The sequence below is a fragment of the Syngnathus acus genome, chromosome 9, assembly GCF_901709675.1.
Source record: "Syngnathus acus chromosome 9, fSynAcu1.2, whole genome shotgun sequence".
NCBI classification, from domain to species: Eukaryota; Metazoa; Chordata; class Actinopteri; order Syngnathiformes; family Syngnathidae; genus Syngnathus; species Syngnathus acus.
In genome coordinates, this window is record NC_051094.1 from 128,555 (window position 1) to 148,406 (window position 19,852).

Sequence of the window (19,852 nt, forward strand, 5' to 3'; positions counted from 1 at the left end):
AATGGAAACACTCGGCCAAGATAACGCGTGACCTTGGTGACCTTTGGGCTGATAATCATGACAGCGCACACTCGCACGCATCAATCTTTAAATAAACCTGTGTGTGTGTGTGTCTGGGTGCGTCAGTGAGCTAACCAGTCATTGGCGGAATGTGACCTTGTCGTGGGGTTTGGAATCAAAGTCAAAAAGTCCAAGTCAAAGGCTGCTTTATTGTCAATTTCTTCACATGCCAAGACACAAAGAAATCGAAATGACGTTCCCACTATCCCACGGTGACAAGACATAATACACAATATACATACAAGTAAACAACACAAAAAATAAAAACAAGAAGGCACAAACAAAGAATAAATAAGAGTGATGAATGAATAATAAATAAACAAATAACATAATAAATAAGAAGGAGCAAAAATGGAGCAAGTGTGCAAACAGCAGAGAGTCAGAATATAGCGCAAAAGTACAGGACGCTACGCAGCCGAGGGGGGAGAGAGTTCAGGATCCTAACAGCCTGGAGTATGAAGCTGTTGGTGAGTGTGGTGGTGCGGGAGGGAGCGCAGGCTCCTGTACCTCTTCCCAGAGGGCAGAAGATCGAACAAAGAGTGAGCGGGGTGACTCACATCACTCACAATCGTGGTCGCCTTGCGGGTGAGATGGGAGGTGTAAATGTCCTTCAGGGAGGGGAGCAAAGCACCAATCATCTTACCAGCCGTGTTCACTCTGCGCTGCAGGGCCTTCGTGTTGTATTCAGTGCAGCTACCACCCCAAACAGCGATACAACTGGAGAGGACGCTCTCAATGGTGCCACGGTAGAATGTAGTCATGACGGCCGGAGGAGCACTTGCTCGCCTGAGTTTCCGCAGGAAGTACAGGCGGCGCTGGGCCTTCTTCGCCAGTGATGCGGTGTTGGTGGACCAGGGCTCCCGCACCACCACACTCACCAACAGCTCCAGGCTGTTCGGATCCTGAACTCTCTCCCCCCTCGGCTGCGTCACCTCCTGTACTTTTGCGCTCTATTCTGCTGTATGCACACTTGCTCCTCTTATTGATTATGTTATTTGTTTATTTATTAATTAGTCATCGCTCTTATTTATTCATTGTTTGTGCCTTCTTGTTTTTACTTTTTTGTGTTGTTTACTTGTGTGTATATTGTGTACTATGTCTTGTCACCGTGGGATAGTGGGAAACGTCATTTCGATCTCTTTGTGTGTCTTGACATGTGAAGAGAAGAAATTGACAATAAAGCAGACTTTGACTAAAGATGTAGATTTTGATGCCCGCCCGCCCGGACCGAAGCCCAAGGCCACGTCACTCTCTCTCTCTCTCTGTCTGTCTCCCTCTCTCTCTCCCCCTCTCTCTCTCAATGGACATCGGGAGAGCGGCGCTCTTATTGGATTCTCGATATTGCTCGGAATGCTTCCTTCGGGCTCGTGCACGTGGACTCAATCGAGTTGACCGTTTCCATTGGACGCTCGCTCATTCGCCTTCCGCCTCCTCTGCTCTTCGCAATCAAGCGAGCCGGCCACAATCCCGATCGATATGTTTGTGCAGTGTCCGAAAAGAGCAAGTGGACCAAGTCACCTTTGGCCGGACTACTCACGTTCCCGCCCGCGAGCCGCGATCGATATGTTTGCACAGTGTCCGAAAAGACCAAGTGGACCTTTAGACCCTGAGTGAACACATGCGGGAAGTTCCACTGTGCGTGCGTTTGTGCCGTGTTAAAAGTGGTGCGTGTGCATCAAGAGCCTCACTCTTGATCTTTGTCTTGCTATTCGACGACTTCTTCATTCCAGAGTGTACATGTGTGCGGCATGAAAGCGTGTGTGCTGTGTTGGTGTGCGTGTTGCGTGTGGTGGACGGTGAGCGCTCAGCAGGCCGGAACGTGAGTCGATTTGCTTCTCTTTCCATTTCTTCAGCTCAAATGGAACCTTTTCTTTGTTGTTGTTGTTGTTGCTTTTCAACGCTTGAGTTTGTGAATTGAATGGATTTCTTCTTTGAAAAATAGATGTGGCTCATTCAACCAATAACAGTAAAGATCAGAGTCACTGGCATTTTCTTTTCTTTTTTCGACTCCGGTGTCCGTCCCCCGTTTGAGAAAAGTGAGTGACGACTCGAAGTTTGAGATTTGACTGTAAGCTAACCGCGGTTCTGCTCTTGAAGCGGAGAAGGAGGAACAGCTTGGCACTGCACGCCATTACGACAAGACTGCCTGGAAAAGTTGATCCGTTTGAAGCTTTTGAGTCTCCCAAGCAAGCAAGGAGCTTGTTTGTTCTCAAATCGTGGCTTTTATTTTGATCAATGAACATTGGCCCCCAACAATGGTGACTGCATGTGTAACACCTTCTTTGTTTTTGACAGTGCTTACAGTAATTTAGATAATGGACCAGTACTAAGTTCGGCTATATTTGTAGTGGTGATAGAATAAGAAAATTAAATGGCCACAGACCAAGGTTTGAATTGAACTGCCGGCTTATTTTAGAAGAGAAAATAGTTGACATACAATTTACAAACAATAGACATACAATTTGCATTTAAACTCAACGTTAGTTGAAGAAAATAATTTCCCTTTCAGTTAAACTTTTCAGTTTAAGGAATTTCAATTTCAACCCGGGTTGTTTTATTAATTCTAAGGATCAATCTGTTTAGTTACCTCACTTTGTGTTGTTGAATAACATTCAGTACAGGTAAGTAATTCGAAAGTAATAGTAAATCTAATTTGAGTTCAGTTAAAGCCACTTTTAAATTCCCACCATATCACTGATTTTGTTCAAACCAATCAATATTTCAACAACACCATTACAGCATCATCACATATATGTATATATAAATTTGTTATTTATGGTTTGGGCATTCTTGTTTTTGTTTTGTGTCGCCTACTTGTATGTCTCGTCACCGTGGGATGGAGGAAACGGAATTTCGGTTTCTTTGTGTGTCTTGACATATGAAGGGATTGACAATAAAGCTGACTTTGACTTTGACTTTGATATAGTTCACAAAAACAAAAGTGACAAAATGTACAAAACTCAAAACAATTCAGCAAAAGACTGAACGACTTTCGATATCCAAATGTCTCTATATCCCTTCAGTGGGTTTCTCCTGCTTTGTTCCTGAATAGTCAATCAATCCTTTCCGAATCCACTTCGGTGTAGCAGTGGGAAAAAAATGGATAGATCCTACCAGGTTCGATGAACAACGTCCAGCAAGTGCTCTCCGCTCCTGCGTGAGAGACAATTCAAAGGCCTCTTTGGTGGCTCGCCATCTTGCGACTCGCACATGAAATCAGCTTCGTTATTAGTTCAGATGTTTCTGAACCAACTCTCGTGAATCAAGTCCCGTTTCGCACTTAGTGCATCACCAAGGTGAAAAGAAGTTTGAAAACAGAAAAATAGTCCATCAAATACAAAACTTTATATAATCCTGTTTCACGCTCTCTCTTCCCTTTAGTTTAACGTACTTACTCCCGTATCTAGTGTAGCTTCGCCGTCATCCCAAAAGGAACGGCGGGAAAGAGAAAAAAAAAAGTAAAGTTCGATTTTTGGTCACATGGGTCTTTTCTTACGTCATCATGTCTCCTTCAAAATAAAAGTGAATGTTCACACTTTTGTCATTTTATCAAATACAAAACATTAATAAAATAATGAATTTGTATTGTTTTAATCATTTACATGCTTTTAATCTGTGTTGGTTTGTTTAGAAGATATTTACAATGTACTTTCTTTATGACTGTTTTTATTAACAGGCTCTTATTTTACAAGACTATGTTAACCTGGGTTACACCTGGCATAGAATTGCTCGTCGCAATTCAATTGGAAGGCTTTTCTCACACCTTGTGTTCCTTTTGATGACATCATCAGACCGTGAGCCAATGGCGGCGTGGAGTCTAGTCTCTGCCATTTTTCCTCAGGTACCTGGTAAGCGCCCCCACGGTTTTGCGCGTGGACGCGCTGGAGACGGTCCTGGTGCAGATGTTTGGCTTCTCCGAGGAGGTCAGGGTCTACGTCTTCATCAAGACCTCCATGGCGCCAGACCACCAGGTTCACTCGCTCGCTCAAAACGCTCGCTCGCTCACTCACTCACTCACCGGCGCCGGCTTGAACTCCCTCTCGCAGGTTCTGTCCCGTCAGGCGGTGACCCTCAACACCCAGAACCAGCACCAGGCCATCGCCTCAGTGAGGGTGAGCGAAGTTGGCTCGGCTCCTCGGAATGACTCGCAATTGTCGGACCAAATCGGAGGCATTTGTCAGTCGCTCGCCATTTAGTGCCGGACGCTTGAGCGCAATCGCTCGCTCGGTTCTTCTTGTCTTCAGATCTCGTCGGGGCAGCTGGACAAGGCTGTGGATCATGTGACCCTCCACGTCCAATCGGTGCAGATCAACCAGCACGTGTCGCTTCCCGTCAGCCGGAAAAACGGCTTTTTGTTCGTTCAGACCGACAAACCTCTGTACACACCCACTCAGAGCGGTGAGGCACGAGCGGATGAGAGCAAGTAGCTCGTCACGTCTTGCGCTGTGGGCGGAGCCTCGGTGACATCACTTCTTTGTTCTGGGCTCGCACTGTAGTGAAGGTGCGTGCCTTTTCGCTAAACCAGGAGCTTCATCCGGCCAATCGCAGCGTCTTCCTCACCTTCAAGGTGGGCTCGCTCGCTCGCTCGCTCACTCACTCGCTCGCTCGCTCGCTCACTCACTCACTCAGCCTCCAACCGCCCAAGCAGGATCCCGATCGTCAGACGGTGGACGTGCAGGAGCTGTTGGACCTGAACAACGGGATCCCATCCATGCAGAACCCCTTTAAGATCCCCATCAGACCAAAGTACTGAGCTAGGAACCAGAACCTTTCCAAGGATTCTCAGGCCTGATCTTGCGATGTCATTCCAGGTTGGGAATCTGGTCCATCGAAGCGTCGTATTCGGACCTCTTCAGCACCAGAGCCACCACGTATTTTGAGATCAGAGAATACGGTGAGACAGGCTCCGCTTGGTGCTCTCCGATTGTCATCTGGGTTGAGGTCCGGGTCCGTAGTCTCTGGTCTATGACATGGGTCCAGGTCTCTGGTTCAGGTCCAGGTCTGCAGACCCGGTCCAGCCGTATGGGTCGGGTCCGTGTCTTTGAAGACGTTTGTGTGTTGTCAGTTCTTCCCAGTTTCTCCATCGTGGTCCAGTCTGAAGTCAACTACATTAGCTTTGGGAACTTTCAACGTTTCTGCTTCAAAGTGGAGGCCAGGTGAGGAGCCAGCCAGCCAGCCCGCCAGCCTCATCTGGACTATGTTGACCACCTTGACCCGCGGTCCCGCTCTCAGGTATCTTCACGGCGGTCCGGTTTCTTTGGGCGAGCTCTTCCTGCGCTTCGGCTATGTGAGCCAGAAGGAACGTCCGGTTATCATCCCAAACTCCGTGACCAGGGAGAGAGTCAGACCTTCTTGTTTTTCTTCTTTGAGTTGCTCTCGCGCTTGTGTTGACTTTTGCTGAAGGCAAAAAATGTGTTCAGTTGTCGCCATCCGGTGAGGTGGACGTGTGCGTGAACATGGATGAGGTTTTGTCCAAACACGATGGAGCCAAAGACCTTCACGCTCTCGTTGGGAAGTTCCTGTATATTGCTGTGCTGCTCCAGGAGGAAAACGGTATGCACGCACGCACGCACGCACGCACGCACGCATGCTGACGCTTTGCTCCGCCCCCACGACTCAGGTGGTATCAGCCAGGAGGCGGAATTTTCAGCTGTGAAGTTTGTCAAATCACCTTTCAGTCTGACTCTGGTGTCCACGCCCCCTTTCATCAAACCCGGACTTCCTTACAACATCCAGGTGATGCCTGCTTGACTCATTACCGGGCCCGGGAGTGCACGTTGGCTCACCCGCCCCCCCGCCCGCCCGCCCGCTCAGGTTCTGGTGAAGGACCACCTGGAGCAGCCGGTGAGCCAGGTTGCGGTGCGTGTGTCCGAGCAACGCGTGTGGAGTCGTGACGGAGAAGTGGACGTCAAAGTGTGCCCCGAGCACGGGCGCAGCCAAGCGGAAGGTCTGGCCATCTTTGTTTGCAACACGCCCGCCACGGCCGCCAAGGTCTCGCTCACGGTAAGCCACCCTAACTCGCTCCCACGGGAGTGGACTTTAAGCATTTCCAACCCCCCCCCCCCCCCCCCCCCCCCCCCCAGTTGGAGACGTCGGAGCCGTCCCTACCTGCCGCCAGTCAGGCCCGTCTGGTTGTCACGGCGGCGGCGTACGAGTCTCCCAACCGCCGCTACCTTTACATCGACCCACCGCTGTCCGGCCGGGACCTTCAGGTGGGCCGCTTGGCCAACATCAAGGTGTACTCTTCTGCCCACGTGCCCGTCGACGCGCTCAGCTTCCTGGTGAGGACGGCACGCCCAGTCGCTCGCTCGCTCGGCACCCTCCCTTTTACCCACGTCCCGTGCCTCTCAGGTGCTGTCCAAAGGCAAGACGGTCCATTTCGGCAGCCGCGCCTCGGTCGCCGGCAACGACTACCAGCAAACGCTCAGCTTCCCGGTGACGGACGCCATGGTTCCGTCCGTCCGCCTGCTGGTTTACTACATCCTGCACAGCGGCGGGGGCGCGTCCGAGCTGGTGGCCGACTCGGTCTGGCTCAAAGTCGGCGGCGTCTGCGTCGGCGGACTTCGGGTGGGAACCCCGGCGCCTGCCGAGTGCCGGTCCGCATTCTTGTCCGGGAGTGTGCTCGTGTTGTGCTGGCGTCATTCAAAGACCGACGTGGTCTTGAAGACTGTGTATGTGTGTGCGTACATGCGTGTGTGCGCCGACAGACCGAACTGTCCTCGAGGAAGCAGGACTACAGGCCAAAGGAAGACCTGCAGCTGGACGTCCGCACCAATCGGGAGGGGCTGGTGGCGTTCTCCGCTGTGGACTCCGCCCTCTATCACCTGTACCCCAACTATAGAGACCCCGTTTCCACGGTAAGCGCGCCGCGGCCCAGGAGGAAGCGGCGGGCCGGGACTGACGGCATCCTCTCAGGTGCTGCGTCACATCGAGCAAAGCGACCGAGGCTGCGGAGGGGGCGGCGGCAAAGACGCGTCCGACGTCTTCCGCTTGGCCGGCCTCACCTTCATCACCAATGCCGACGCCAAGCCGACACCCGGGGGTCAGTCAGTCGCCGACCGGCCAGTCAATCGTCGAGCGCCCGTGCCACAGTGTGTGCGTGCGTGCGTGCGTCCGACGCAGGTGCGGCGTGCACGGCTGCCGTGCGGAGCAAACGAACGCTGACGGAAGAGATGAAGCGCGACAAAGGCAAGAGGCGGCGTGGCGGCGGTGTAGGCGGAGCCTGTTTGTTGATCACCTGTGTGCGCAGCGGCTTCTTTCGGAGCGCTGAAGCCCTGCTGCCAGGCCGGCATGAAGTACATCCCCAAGAGCGTGACCTGCCAGCATTTTGCCCAGCAGAGCATCCGCCGGACGCCGCATCACGCTTCCTGTCGCCTGGTCTTCACAAAGTGCTGCGAGTTTGTCCAGCAGCACCTGGACCGAGAGCAGAGGCTGATCCTGGGCCGCCACGGTCGGTGGGCTCGTCGGCTGGCTTTTGTCGCTTTGGGCGAGAGCCCGCCTAAAGCTAACGTAGCGCGTACCTGTGTTTAGACATGGGGGCCGACTTTGACGCGGCGCCCTCTCTGGTCAGGAGTTTCTTCCCCGAGAGCTGGCTGTGGGAGGTCCAGCCCAGCAGGTGAGCAAAGGTCTCGGCCCAAAAGCGGTCTTTGACTGGCAACCGGCCCCGTTTGCACAGAGGAGGCCAGATGTCCGTCACCCGGGCACTTCCCGACTCGCTGAGCACGTGGCACTTGAAGGCTGTGGGGATGTTCGGCGACGGCATCTGCGTGTCGGAGCCGCTGCGGGTGTCGGCGCAGCTGCCGCTCAGCGTGGACGTGCCGCTCCCTTACCAGGCGGTCCGCGGCGAGCAGCTGGAGCTGAGCGGCTCCGTGTACAACCGGCGGGCGGAGAGCGTCACGGTACCGGAGAGCGAGCGGCCTTGGCCGGTACCGTCGGGCTCCAGGCCGCTGCCGCAATGGTTGCCTCTCTCTCTCTCTCTCTCTCTCTCCTCCCTTCCTCCCTCCCTCCCTCCCTCAGTTCTGCGTCACGCTGACGGTTGGGCCGCAGGTGTGCCTGCTCCGGTCCCAGCCGGCTGCCGGCGGGGCGGGGCTTCGCTCCACCGTCTGCCAGTGGAGCCCGCTGCCGGCCAAGGCCGTGACCAAGGTGTCGTTCACCGTCATGGGGCTGGAGGCCGGAGAACACACGTTGACCTTCGCCCTGGAGACCCAGAACCAGGGAACCCAGGATGTGCTGGAGAAGAAACTGCGAGTGGTGGTAGGCGCTCGCCAACGCCGCCAAGGCGCCCGGCCCACGCCGCCAATGACGGCCCGTTTCTTGTCGGTAGCCCGAGGGGGTGAAGATGGAAGATTATTCCGGCGGCGTTTTGGACCCGCAGGGGCTTTACGGTAGGCTCAACGCGCTGGTTTTCCATCCAGGCCGCTTGATACCGTCGTCACGCACGCTCGCAGGTTCCGAGAAGACGACGGTGGTGCTAAAGAACCTGCCGCCGGCCAACACGGTTCCCAACACGGCTGTGGAAAGATCTCTGAGCATCAACGGTGAGATTGAGATGTTTTTCTGATCAGAGAGTCCAGCCTCCCTCAGCGTGCCCACATTTGGTTTCTGTTGCTGTCAACAATCCAAACGGGTCACCAGAGTGCGTTGCGTGTGTGCGTGCGTGTCCCAGGTGAACTTCTGGGAGATGTCTTGGCGGTGGTCCTGGACCCCGAAGGCCTCCGACAGCTGATCAACCTTCCCGGTGGCTCGCTGGAGGCCGAGCTGGGCAGGGTTCTCCCCGTGGCCCTGACGTACCAGTACTTGGAAACCACCGGCAGCTGGCTTAGCCTGGGCGGAGACATCCGGAAGAACTCGGCTCACCTGAGACAGAGAATCAAAGAAGGTTTCTGTGCCGTTTGCTTGAAGTGAGCTGGACGGGAAGGAAGGAAAGGCTGGGGGAAAAAAATCGGCATGTGTATTTTAGGACTGGTCAGCATCTCTTCGTTCCGGCACCGAGATGCCAGTTACGGCATGTGGACCAAGAGGGAAGCCAGCACCTGGTCAGAACCCGCACATTGAGGCGCACGCACTCTCGCTCACGCATGCACGCGCAGGCAGGTCACCTGGCCGTGCACGCTCTGTCAGGCTAACGGCGGCGGCGGTTCGGACCTTGGCCTCCGTGGACCCCGTGCTCCGGGTAGACCGCCAAGCTCTGTCCGAATCGGTGTCCTGGCTGATCCGCAACGCTCAGAACCCGGACGGCTCCTTCTCAGACGCGTCGGCCTACAGAGCCAACAAATTCATGGGAAGTCCCGCCCGGCAGACGACCAACAAAGCCGGCCTGCCGGGCGTGCTTTGGCCAACGTGCGCTCCTTCTGTGATTGGCTGCAGGCGGAGGGTGCGGAGCCGGTGGAGCGCTCGCTCTACCTGACGTCACTGGTCCTCATAGCGCTATGTCGGGCGAGCGCCATCCAGGAGCGCGTCCTGCAACTCAAGGTGAGCGACCTGCCCTCCCTTTTCCAATGGATGGACGGACGGACGGCAGCCAATAGCAGCGGCGGCTCTCTGCACCTTCCCGCTTCAGTTCCACGACGACAGCATGCACTCCGCCGCCGGCTACATTTCCCGCCACGCCGTGACGGTCAAGAGCGTGTACGTGCGGGCGCTGGCCACCTACGCCCTGACGCTTCACGACCCCAACGGCGCCGCCGGCGTCACACTCTTCAACAGCCTGGAGACGCTGGCCAGGCAGAAAGGTGCCTACCTACCTGCCTGCCTGCCTGCCTGCCTGTATGCGCGCGTGTCTCGGCTCGCGCGCGCACGTCTCAGCGTGTGCGTGTGTGCGCAGGACATCCGGTTGTGCTCAGGTACTGGCAGGAGTCCGGCACCGCATCGGAGTGGCTCAGACCCGACCGAGCCAGTGGCCTGACGGTGGAGACGACAGCCTACGGGCTGCTCAGCGCGCTGCTGAAGGTGCCGGCCGGCCGGCGTCCGTTCGTTCCTCTTTCCCTCTGGCCGTGTCGATTGACGCGCACGCCACTCGTTCCTGTTTGAAGGGCCGGATTCCGTACGCCAACCCCATCGTGTCCTGGCTGACCCAGGATCAGCACTACGGGGAGGGATTCTACTCACTGCAGGTACCTCCTCCACGCAATGCCCGTCTCCAGACGGTCCACTTTGACCCTGGCGCTTCCAACAGGACACGGTCTTGACTCTGGAGGCTTTGACCGAGTACAGCCGGGTGGTCCCTCGCGCCGTCCTCGATCAGGACATCCACGTCCGCTACGGACGAACGGGAACGCTGACTCGGGTCCACCTCAGCCCTGGGCGGCCGGTGGCTACACCCATCCAGGTGAGAGGGAGGGAGGGAGGGGCTCGAGTCACCAAAGGGGAATCGCCCAGAGACTTTTTTGTGAGCGCTCTTTGTCGTCAGGTGTCGGGGAACGACGACATCATCGTTTCCACGGGATTCGGGAGGGGCGTGTCCAGCGTCAAGGTGGGTCCGACTTTGCCCAAGTTTTCCCGCTTGGGCTGAAATGTTGCTTGTCAGATGAAGACGGCCTACTACCAGATGACGGCGCCCTCTCGCAACTGCAACTTTGAGCTGAGCGTCGAAATTGTCGGCGTGGATGACGGTAAGCTGTAGAAAATGGCCGCCGCCTCCGCCCTGGCTGTTAATCGTTAACGTTGCCTCTTGTCCTCCTCTTCAGGCTCAAGCTTGCGTGAACCTCACCTGTCCGCATGTGCCAAGTAAGACAAATGGGTCATTAGCCTTTGTGCTTACAAGCCCGCTAGCGTGCTGGAGCCGAGATTTGCTTAATATACTCAAGATTTTTTTTTTTTTTTTCACTTGCAGGTACAAGCCTCCTCCTAACGAGCTGGTGACTGAGTCGGCCATGACGGTGATGAAGATCCAGCTGCCGACCGGCGTGGAGGCGTACCTGGAGGACCTGAGACAGGTGAGTCCCCCCCTTTCCCCCAGAAAAATAAAAAGAGCCAAAATCCCTACCCTGCTTCCGAACCTTCCAGTTCCGAGACGCCCTGGAGCCCGTCGTCTCGCACTACGAGCTTCAGGGCAACACGGTGGTCATCCAGATGGACTCGGTGAGCATCCAAACGGCTTGCCTAGCAGATCCCCGTCACCCCTGCGCCAACTCTTTGGCCGTCTACCGTCCAGGTTCCGTCCGATGTCTTTCTGTGCGTGGGCTTTCGGATCCGCGCTGGCTTTGTGGTGGGCGGAGCCGGCGACTCCCTGCTGACTGTTTCTGAGCCCCAGGACAAAGGTGAGAACATCCGAGGTTGGAGAAGGCTTGGAGTTCTGTGAAGGCAGCTTCCTGGCTCTTGCTGTTGAAGGACAGCACACACACACACACACACACACACACACACACACACACACACACAATGACTGTCATCTCCCCACCCGTCCCCTGAAAGTCACTTCTCGCCCTCTTCTCCTTGTCATGTTGCTCCCGTGCAGGAAGTTTGTGTAGCAAAAGCTTCTCCTACAAGGAGCAGAAGCTGCAGCGCCTCTGTGTGGCTGACCAGTGCCAGTGCATGACAGGTCGGTGACTGCCCTCGCCGACCGGCCGCACGAGATGGCTCGCCAGTCCAGCGTTTACGACCGTGTCACGTTGTTTCTTTAGCTGCTTGCGCGACCTACCGAGCCAAGCCCGACCCGACGTTGACTGCCGCCCAACGCCTCCAAGAAACGTGTCAGCCTCACATCAAATATGGTGAGAACGCAGCAGCGCCAGCGGCGGCTGCCCGCTCTGCGCCCCGGCAGCAGCAGTGTCCCGCTCTGCGCCCCGGCAGCAGCAGTGTCCCGCTCTGCGCCCCGACACTGGCGTGACGTGGTGTCTACGTCCTTTGCAGCTTACAAGCTGCAAGTCAAGTCTTCGCAAACAGACGGAGACTTTGTGATCATCACAGCCAGCGTGCGCGAAGTCCTCAAGAACGCCGACGCAGGTAATTCAAGGGACCACGGGAGCCTGAGCGGGGACTCAGTGGCCCGCATCAGGCTTGTCTAAAAGTCTGCCGACATGATCCAGGTCAAACTTGGCCGTGGTCTTTGTGTCATGAAGTTACCGCGGCGGCCGTGTTGTGTGTGCGTGTCGCATGCTATTTGGTAGGGTTCGAGGCGTTGGGATCTGGCTCGGAGGTGGAGCTCATCAAAAAGGTCACGTGCAACCTGGTCCAGGTGGAGCTGGACCAGCAGTACCTGCTGATGGGATCTAGTGGGTCCGAGCTGCGGGCGGGCCGCGTGTCCAGGTGAGTGAACGCGCCCTAAACTTAACGCCCCCACCCCCTCACGATGCTGTCTCCAGGTTTCGCCTGCCCCTGGACACAGACGCCATCCTGGAACCCTGGCCCGTCCGATGTGAAGATCCGGCCTGCTCGGCGCACACAGCCAGCATGGACGAGTACGCTCTGGACCTCCAGCTCTTCAGCTGTCCTAAGGCCTGACGGCATCCCGCGATGTCAGCGGCGCTATCGTGACATAACAATTGCTGGACCGACACCATGAAATGAATTTGATATTGTGACATTTGACGTTGTGGTTTTTTTTTTTAATTATTGAAAATAGCCTTACTATACAATTTGAGATTGATAGTAGCACCTGGATGCTCGGGAGAATGGAATGGGTGAAAACAATGGAGGAGAAAAAAAAATAACATTTTTCATTTTTGGATCGATATCCTTGGTTTATCGAATTTCAATTGACGAGCTCGCGCCGGCGGAGGTCAAGAGCCGACCAGCGCCAGAGGAGGTCAAAGTCCGAGCGGCCGGGCTTGTCGGGAGGAGGCCTCACTCGGGTGTGGCGCTCGGGCACGCGCACCGACGTGCCGACGCTTCCGCTCGGGTCCAGGCGCCGTCGGCGCAGACGGGGCAACAGGATGGGCTCTTGCCGCTTGCCGCGGTTACCGTCGCTAGGAGACTCGCCACCTCGGGAGCACAACAGCCGGCGTCCACCTGCTCCAGCGCGCACTGACACAAAACGCTCGTGTTAGCTGGAAACGGCGCCTGCCGTACACGTGTGGCAAACAGAAAACGCAGACGCACCAGCGTCGTGTTCACCTACCTGCAGGCGTCCGCGGGCGGCGGCATCCAGCAGGGCCACGCATCGGGCGGCCCGGCGGCCGAGCCGGCGGCAGACGTCGGGGCGGAGGCGGGGCTCGGGCCACTCGGCGTCCACCAGCAGACGCAGCAAACACGGGAGCCACATGCCGATGGCGCGCGCTGAGCCGCAACTGCCACACTTTTCCACAGTCAAAATTTTCACAAGAAGTCTTTTGGCGTTTCTTTCACACTTTCTGAAAAGGACTTTGAAGCAAGCATGGTGGCTGCAAGTTTGGCTCACCACAAGCACACGTTTGTCGTGACTGCGGAGGCTCGCCGCTCTTTGCGTCGCTCCGAAAGTTGCATTCAAAACGAGTTGAAAACGAGGCAAGGACTTTTTTTTTTTTTTTTTCTTTTTAGATGGAAACGCTCAAAGTGGCTCAGGCAACCGGGAATGAATGAATGATTTCAAACAACAGATAGCTCGGGGGCGCTAACGCTGCCGACGGGCGCCCGATCAAAACGTCTTTTTTCCGTTTGCTTGCGCTCAGCAAATTGCTTCACAAAGTCATTTCAGAAGCAGCAGAGAACAGCCAAAGCGAGTCTGACCGTGGCCACGCCGCCGTGAGGATTTGCCAGAGGGCTTCCAGGGCGTACAGTCGGCTGAGCTCTTCGAGGCCGTCGCCGACCTCCAGGTAGGCTGGCACCACGCGACTCAGACGGGCAAAGTGGCGACACGCGCTCACACCCATCCTAAAGTCACAGGGGGGGGGGGTGAAAGGGCTGGACGCGCACACACGCACGCACGCACGCACGCACACCTGTGCAGGTAGGCCGGCAGCGCCTGCGCGTAGACTCTCCTGAGCGCCACCTTGTGCTCGGCCTCCATTCGCGTGAGCAGCAGGCGCAGCACGCGGTGGTGGCGAGGGGCCGCCGCGCGGGGGGCCGCCGAAGGGGGACTCTCCAAAACGGCCAGCAGGTCCAACAGGCAAGGCAGGAGCAGCTAGGCCCGCCCGCCCGGCCAGGTGAGAGAGGGTGAGCACGGTAGCGCGGGCGTTACCTTGTTACCTCGTTACCTGCATGACGTCGGCGTCGGTGCCGTGCAGATGTCGGAACAGCGCCTCGTACATGACGTCCGCCCGGTTCAACGCGCGCAGTTCGCTGGCAGCCTGCCGATTGAGCGGGAGTGACAAAATGCCGGTCAGTCGAGGTACGAGACATGCGGCCGGCTGGCTGAGTGTGTGCTCCCACCGTGTTGCTGACAATATGGTGCAGGCAGCGAATTCCCAGCATGCACTTGTCGCCGCCTTGGTGGTCGCTGAGGAGGAGGGCGGGGCCCAGGAGGCGGGGCAGCACAGGTGCCAGGAAGGGGCGCGGCACCTGCGCGCGCTCACAACGACAGCACTCAAGGCCGGGACGATGGGCCCGGCGGCCGGCTCGCCCGCCCGCCCGCGTGACCCACCCGCAGGAGCGTCCACGCTAACGCCGAGTCCACCTCATCGACTCGGTCGCACTGCCGCCGCGCTTCCCTGAAACGCGGGCGCTCGTCGGTTAACACCTCCCGAAGGAGCGACGTGGTGCGACGGCGGGCACCCGCACCTTTCGAGCGCTGGCCGCACCACATCCAGGACCGCCCCCAGGATGCCGGCCTCGCCGTCAGGCCCGCCCCCTGTCAGCATGTGGGCGGAGTCTCGCCAACCTCCCGCTGCCAACAATTGCGATTCCAGACGGCCACACGCCTCTCTGGAAGCACGGCTGGTCCACGCTCGCTCCTGCGGGCGTGGACGACAATTCGCACACAAATCGGCACGCACGCATGCACGCGACATTGTTTGTCTAATTGTGAAACTGACCTCCATGTGCGGGGCAGCAAACACACACACGTGCGGGGCCAGGGCCAGCGTCAGGGTCCGGACGCGCCGGTCAGGCCCCGCCGCTTGCAATTTTGCCAGCAGCGCTTGCAGGGCAGCCGCCACGGCGGCCACATTGGACGCGTAGGGATGCGGCGCGGGGACGTCATCGGGCGGCGGGGCGGCGCGGCCGATCAGAGCGCAGACCACCGAGACGTACGGCGCCTCCGGTCCGCCGGCCGGGCCCAGCAGCCAAAGGGGATCGGCCGCTCGGAGGAGCCGGCCCATTCCGTGGATGGACAGACTTGGGTCCGGGGGTCGGCTGACCAAACGCCGCCGCAGCTCAGGTAGGAGCGCGGCGACGGGTGGGAGCGAGGCGGAGGAGAGGGGCCTCTCATAGTCATCCAGCTCAAGCTCATCAAACAACCGGGAAAAGTCCGTCATGGCTGGCTGGCTGGCTGGCACACAAAGTTAGAGGGTCACACCCATACTGTTGTTTCACTCCTTGTCTTCATTGACAGCTTTCACAGTTTTCGAAACATGATCCCCAAATTTCACAATTTCCTCGCGCGCTCTTGATGACGACCGAACAAAAAGAGGGAAGATGCTCCTGGAAAGGGAGAATTTCGGAGGTAGAGCAAGTCCACCCGATGCCAAAACTATATTTGATTCTGGGACAAATGGAGTCCCAAGGTCTAAGACTACAAGTTGATAATCGTGCAGTTGTGGATCAAGCGCTCCACCTCTACAGAATCATTTGGATCTTCACCATTTTAACCACCGAAAGGCCAAAATCCATCTTTAAATTCGATACGAATTTCAGATTGGAAACACCGCACGACACAAAAATAAGACGCGTTTAAAAGTCGTACGTTTAAGCACATCAGCGGTGCGCAATAAATATATACATTCCGGTTGAGTTGACCTTTTACAAGAAGACGCTGGAAGGAACCATTTGGATGAGGACAAAAAGAATATAAACACCTCCAAAAAGAGAATGGCGTCAAGGCACAGCTCCGCCTCGGGAGCGTCCGTCAGTCAAAAGTGTACCCCGGAACTAAAAACAAGGCAAACAGGCTGTCCGTCGCCAAAGGTTCCTCGGGTCGAAGTTGCGTCTTCAAAGTCGCAAAACTGTTCAGTAGCGATGTTATGACACCGTTTCTTACGCATGTCCTATTTGCGCTACACACCTACAGCTAAAACGCAAACATTATTGCTACCATTGGCTTTCTTGTTGCTGTGGAGCCGACAATCATTCGGTGGTATCGTTTACCGCTTGATGGCGCCATCGAGCTATTGAAGCGCCACGACACTTTGAACCCACCCCACTTGCCTTCAAAGAGTCACGCTTCATCAACACACGCACCCCCCCAAACAATCAAACTAACAGACTCGGTAAACTGACATAACTTACTAACAAAACCAACAACAGGACTGACCGACAACGACGTGAAACAAAAGACATCATGACATGAACACAACAACAACGATCCGACCGGGGCTGGAGTGACACGCAGACAGGACTTAAATACGAGACAGGTAACAAGTGGCAGGTGACTGGGATTAGTACATTGACTGTGAGTTGACACAGGAAGGGAGGGGCGAGTACACAGACGGACAGAAACCACGGACGAGTCGTGACATCGACAGGCATGGGCACTGATTTTATTCACATTGATTGGACAGCTCCAGAGATTGAGAGAGAGAGACAGACAAACGTTGAACTGCACTTTGCGTGTGTGTGTGTGTGTGTGTGTGTGTGCGCGTCAATGTGCGTGTGTTTGTATGGTGAGTTGTTTGTCTAAAGCCTCAAACACACACTGGGGATCCTGATCTGCATCCACGTGCACGCCATCTGGAAACACACACTAAACACACGTGCACGCACATACAAAGGTCAATGCCACAAATGAAGATGGATGATCACTGTGTGTGTGCGTGCGCGTACCTGCAGGCCTGCGGTGTGTGTCCTGTACACACCGAGCGCTTGCGTGACACTACGTGTGTTGTCAAGACATTGGCTGACGTCGCCAGGTGCCGCGTGGACGCTGAACAAAAAGTGACATCACATGACCAAATGGCTGCGTTGGCAATCGTGTACTTGTCTTTAACGGAGGATAGGAGGATTTTTGTTTTGAGGCGCACCATTGAAACGTTGCTTCGATTAGAGAAGATTTGATTTGGCGTCGCAACTGACCTGGGATGAACCGGGGTGATTGTGGTTCTTTGTAAACAAACGTCATCAGTCAACTCCAGGAAGAAAACTCTGCCGCGCACACACACACACACACACACACACACACACACACACACACACACACACACACACACACACACACACACACACACAAGTCACAAAATGAGAGTTGTTGTGTGCGTGCGGCAGTGCGCACTTGTAACCTGTTGGGGGCGTTGAGGGACTCCGTTAAGTGTTTGGCGTGCTGCAGGTCGCACGGCAGGTGGTGAAGGATCCAACCGCGCTGGCTGCAGTCCGCACCGTCCAGTCGCTCTTGAAAGACTTTCCAAGAGACACTTTTTGGAACTGGAAAACACACACAAATGCCTCAGAAGCCCTCGCCATCGGAATTGCGAGCAAACTCCGCTCACCTGTCCGGTTGTGCTGCACGTACGTTCGAACTTCTTCTCCCACTGAAGACGGGTCGGCTTCGGCCCAACGAAGGAGGTCACTGCAACAGACTGACAAGGCGACGGACGAGGCATCAGTGCGCGCGCGTTCACCTCGGAGTGTGCGCGCACATACCGTCCACCATCTTGTATTTGTCTGCCAGCATCTTGGCTTGAAGTCTCTTCCCTGAGCCCGGCGGCCCCAACAGGAGAACCCTGGGAGTTCGGGAACAGCGCCGAGTCCGCAGGAAGGCCAGGGCTGCACGCACGCACGCACGCACGCACGCACGCGCGCGCGGGCACATTTTTCAGTAAGTTCGATGGCTTCTCGGAAAACGTTTTGGTTTTGACCTTGCTGGTAAACGTCGAGCGGCGGCTGGTCGGCGTCCACTGTGGTGAGGATGTGTCGGTAGGCGGAGCTCAAGCCGGTGACCTTGCAACGATAGCGCTGCAGGTGGGCTCTCAGAGCCCCGACGTGGGCGTCGGCGCTCTTCTCGGCGCGCCGCGCCGCCTCCTCGCGGGGTCGCGCGAAGGTCTCGTGGTACACGTCTGAGCGAGCACAGGAAGCCGCGTCACGCCGGCGCAGTTCCGCCTGCCGGGCCGCAAGCAGCTACCTCTGGTCAGCGGGTCCAGCAGCCTGCCGCGGTGGCGCTCCAGGAGAACGTCTTCACCGGCCACCAGCAGAACTGCCGCGACACGTCGCCTCACGTCACTTCCAGACACGCAAACAGCTGCCCAAACAGGCGCGCGGGTGCCTCGCACAGAAGAAACCTACCCACGTGTTTGGGAATGACGCCGCCCTGCTGGAGACTGCGAGCCTGCAGCCGAGTTTGCGGGAGCCCGTCCAGCACCCAGCCCTGGAAGGCACCGAACGGCGCCCTCAAACGGGCGGAAAAACCCCCCCGAATGGAAACATGATCCTGTGCCCGTACCGTGTTGAAGCAGTCAGACTCTTTGAGTCTGCCTTGAATCAAGCTCACCAGAAGATCGTCAGGCACCTCCTGAGCACGCGCACGCACAAACGCGCCTGTTGAGCCGGCGAGGTGTTGCGCATGTGCGCGCGCGCGCATACGCGTACCTCTTGCTTGAGCGCGTGGCGGCGCGCCTCTTGGCCCGCAGGCGATGGGTCGTCCAGGAGCGTCTCCATGGTGACGTGCACAGCTCCCAGGTCGGCGCACAGTCGCCCGGCCTGACGGAGACACGTTTCGGTCACGTGACGCCGACGTCACGATGGCTCGACTCACCAGAGTGGTTTTGCCCACGGCGGGGGCACCCAGCAGGACCACCCTGGGAACTGACACGCGGCAGAGCAAATTGAATGCAAGGAGCACCAAGGTGTTAAGTGACAGCGCCATCTGCTGTTCGTTCGAGTCGTGGACGGCGAGGTGGCTGACCGTGCACGCTGCTGTCCTGCAGCAGAAGCAGAAGGTATGCGATGGGGTCTTCGGGCTGGTCCACAGCCAGGCTAGATACCATGGTCTGAGAGCAACGCGGAAGTCAAGTGACCCGCTCGTGAGTGACCTCTGAGCGAGCGGCGCCAGCCACGGGCAAACCTTTGCGGTGCCTCACCTGCACCAGGTGGATAATATTGTGCTGGTCGGCATAGATGGACATCTGAGGGGGGACTCGGAGGGGCTGAACGCTCTCCTCCATCATCATCACTTTGGCCTCCATCGGGAAGACCAGATGGATGGCTTGGGTGACGGTTGGAAAAAAGGAAGGTTGGATGGACGGATGGATGGATGGATGGGCGGGCGGGCGTATCAGTGACAGACAGACAGAATGGGCGGAATAGTAACAGACAGACACAGACAGACAGACAGGCAGGCAGGCAGGCAGGCAGATACTTGATTATGGCATAAGACTTGAAACGAGCCTCGCATTTTGAAAAGCCCAAAGGTGCCACAAAAGACTGGAGTCGGACTTGGCAGCGTAGCTTTAGAGTTAGCTTAGCTTCGCGTTAGCCCAACTGTTGAAAACATCAGCTGTTCTGGAATCTCAGAGTAGGGCAACTCAGAGTTGAGGGATAGACTCCGTACTCGTAAAATACCCATTTTTTCACCTTTTACCTGGAAGAAAAGTCTCGTTGCTCTTTCCGCCGCGGTGGGACGCCTTGATCGTCGTCCCGGCAACGCTGTCTGCGTTTGCGTAGCGTCATGACGTCACCAACATACGTCACGTGGTTGACGTACACAAGTCAACGCGTCAAACGGACGTAGTGTGGTGGGGGGAAGAATTCCAAGCGCAAATACCCCCGTGGGGACAAGCGGGATAGAAAATGA

At 56.5% G+C, this 19,852-nt stretch overlaps 3 protein-coding genes across 15 annotated transcripts; 1 reads left to right on the forward strand and 2 right to left on the reverse strand.

Annotated features, from left to right (window-relative positions):
* Nucleotides 1–1,680: 1,680 nt before the first annotated feature.
* Nucleotides 1,681–12,588, forward strand: c5 (complement component 5). Of its 2 annotated transcripts, none has more exons than XM_037257912.1 (42): nt 1,681–1,879; nt 3,902–4,031; nt 4,107–4,172; nt 4,305–4,458; nt 4,557–4,627; nt 4,709–4,806; nt 4,872–4,954; nt 5,126–5,216; nt 5,293–5,401; nt 5,481–5,613; nt 5,681–5,796; nt 5,875–6,063; nt 6,144–6,341; nt 6,412–6,627; nt 6,768–6,917; nt 6,976–7,102; nt 7,183–7,248; nt 7,310–7,510; nt 7,591–7,675; nt 7,736–7,958; nt 8,077–8,313; nt 8,384–8,444; nt 8,508–8,597; nt 8,726–8,938; nt 9,020–9,095; nt 9,181–9,340; nt 9,427–9,531; nt 9,620–9,791; nt 9,884–10,008; nt 10,092–10,172; nt 10,235–10,387; nt 10,469–10,531; nt 10,586–10,670; nt 10,746–10,785; nt 10,892–10,994; nt 11,065–11,139; nt 11,213–11,318; nt 11,516–11,599; nt 11,682–11,771; nt 11,911–12,003; nt 12,168–12,306; nt 12,363–12,588. In XM_037257912.1, the coding sequence occupies exons 1-42, from the start codon at nt 1,809–1,811 to the stop codon at nt 12,499–12,501; spliced, it is 5,067 nt and encodes a 1,688-aa protein (XP_037113807.1). In that variant the 5' UTR covers nt 1,681–1,808; the 3' UTR covers nt 12,502–12,588. The 2 variants fall into 2 exon arrangements, with proteins under 2 accessions (XP_037113807.1, XP_037113808.1); XM_037257913.1 differs by having other exon boundaries at nt 6,976–7,099.
* A 1-nt stretch (nt 12,589) lies between these two features.
* Nucleotides 12,590–16,196, reverse strand: tti2 (TELO2 interacting protein 2). 7 transcript variants are annotated; one of them, XM_037257973.1, is made up of 10 exons: nt 15,818–16,196; nt 14,949–15,395; nt 14,695–14,867; nt 14,558–14,624; nt 14,347–14,475; nt 14,172–14,264; nt 13,917–14,098; nt 13,705–13,848; nt 13,118–13,294; nt 12,590–13,023 (listed from the first exon to the last, which is right to left on the reverse strand). In XM_037257973.1, exons 1-10 carry the CDS (start codon nt 15,827–15,829, stop codon nt 12,966–12,968), a joined length of 1,482 nt encoding a protein of 493 aa, XP_037113868.1. In that variant the 5' UTR covers nt 15,830–16,196; the 3' UTR covers nt 12,590–12,965. The 7 variants fall into 7 exon arrangements, with proteins under 7 accessions (XP_037113868.1, XP_037113867.1, XP_037113864.1 ...); XM_037257972.1 differs by having other exon boundaries at nt 13,118–13,286; nt 15,930–16,194; XM_037257969.1 differs by having other exon boundaries at nt 13,118–13,286; nt 14,949–15,555; nt 15,930–16,194.
* Nucleotides 16,197–16,583: 387 nt separating this feature from the next.
* Nucleotides 16,584–19,737, reverse strand: ak8 (adenylate kinase 8). 6 transcript variants are annotated; one of them, XR_005098680.1, is made up of 15 exons: nt 19,640–19,737; nt 19,140–19,264; nt 18,965–19,049; nt 18,815–18,864; nt 18,649–18,759; nt 18,503–18,571; nt 18,346–18,427; nt 18,185–18,256; nt 17,922–18,119; nt 17,707–17,829; nt 17,553–17,642; nt 17,346–17,487; nt 17,091–17,211; nt 16,894–16,993; nt 16,584–16,813 (listed from the first exon to the last, which is right to left on the reverse strand). XR_005098680.1 is itself a non-coding variant. In XM_037257985.1 (15 exons), the coding sequence occupies exons 2-15, from the start codon at nt 19,242–19,244 to the stop codon at nt 16,712–16,714; spliced, it is 1,332 nt and encodes a 443-aa protein (XP_037113880.1). In that variant the 5' UTR covers nt 19,245–19,264; nt 19,640–19,737; the 3' UTR covers nt 16,584–16,711. The 6 variants fall into 6 exon arrangements, 4 of the variants coding, with proteins under 4 accessions (XP_037113880.1, XP_037113879.1, XP_037113882.1 ...); XM_037257985.1 differs by having other exon boundaries at nt 17,143–17,211; nt 17,576–17,642; nt 17,707–17,786; XM_037257984.1 differs by having other exon boundaries at nt 17,143–17,211.
* Nucleotides 19,738–19,852: the final 115 nt, after the last annotated feature.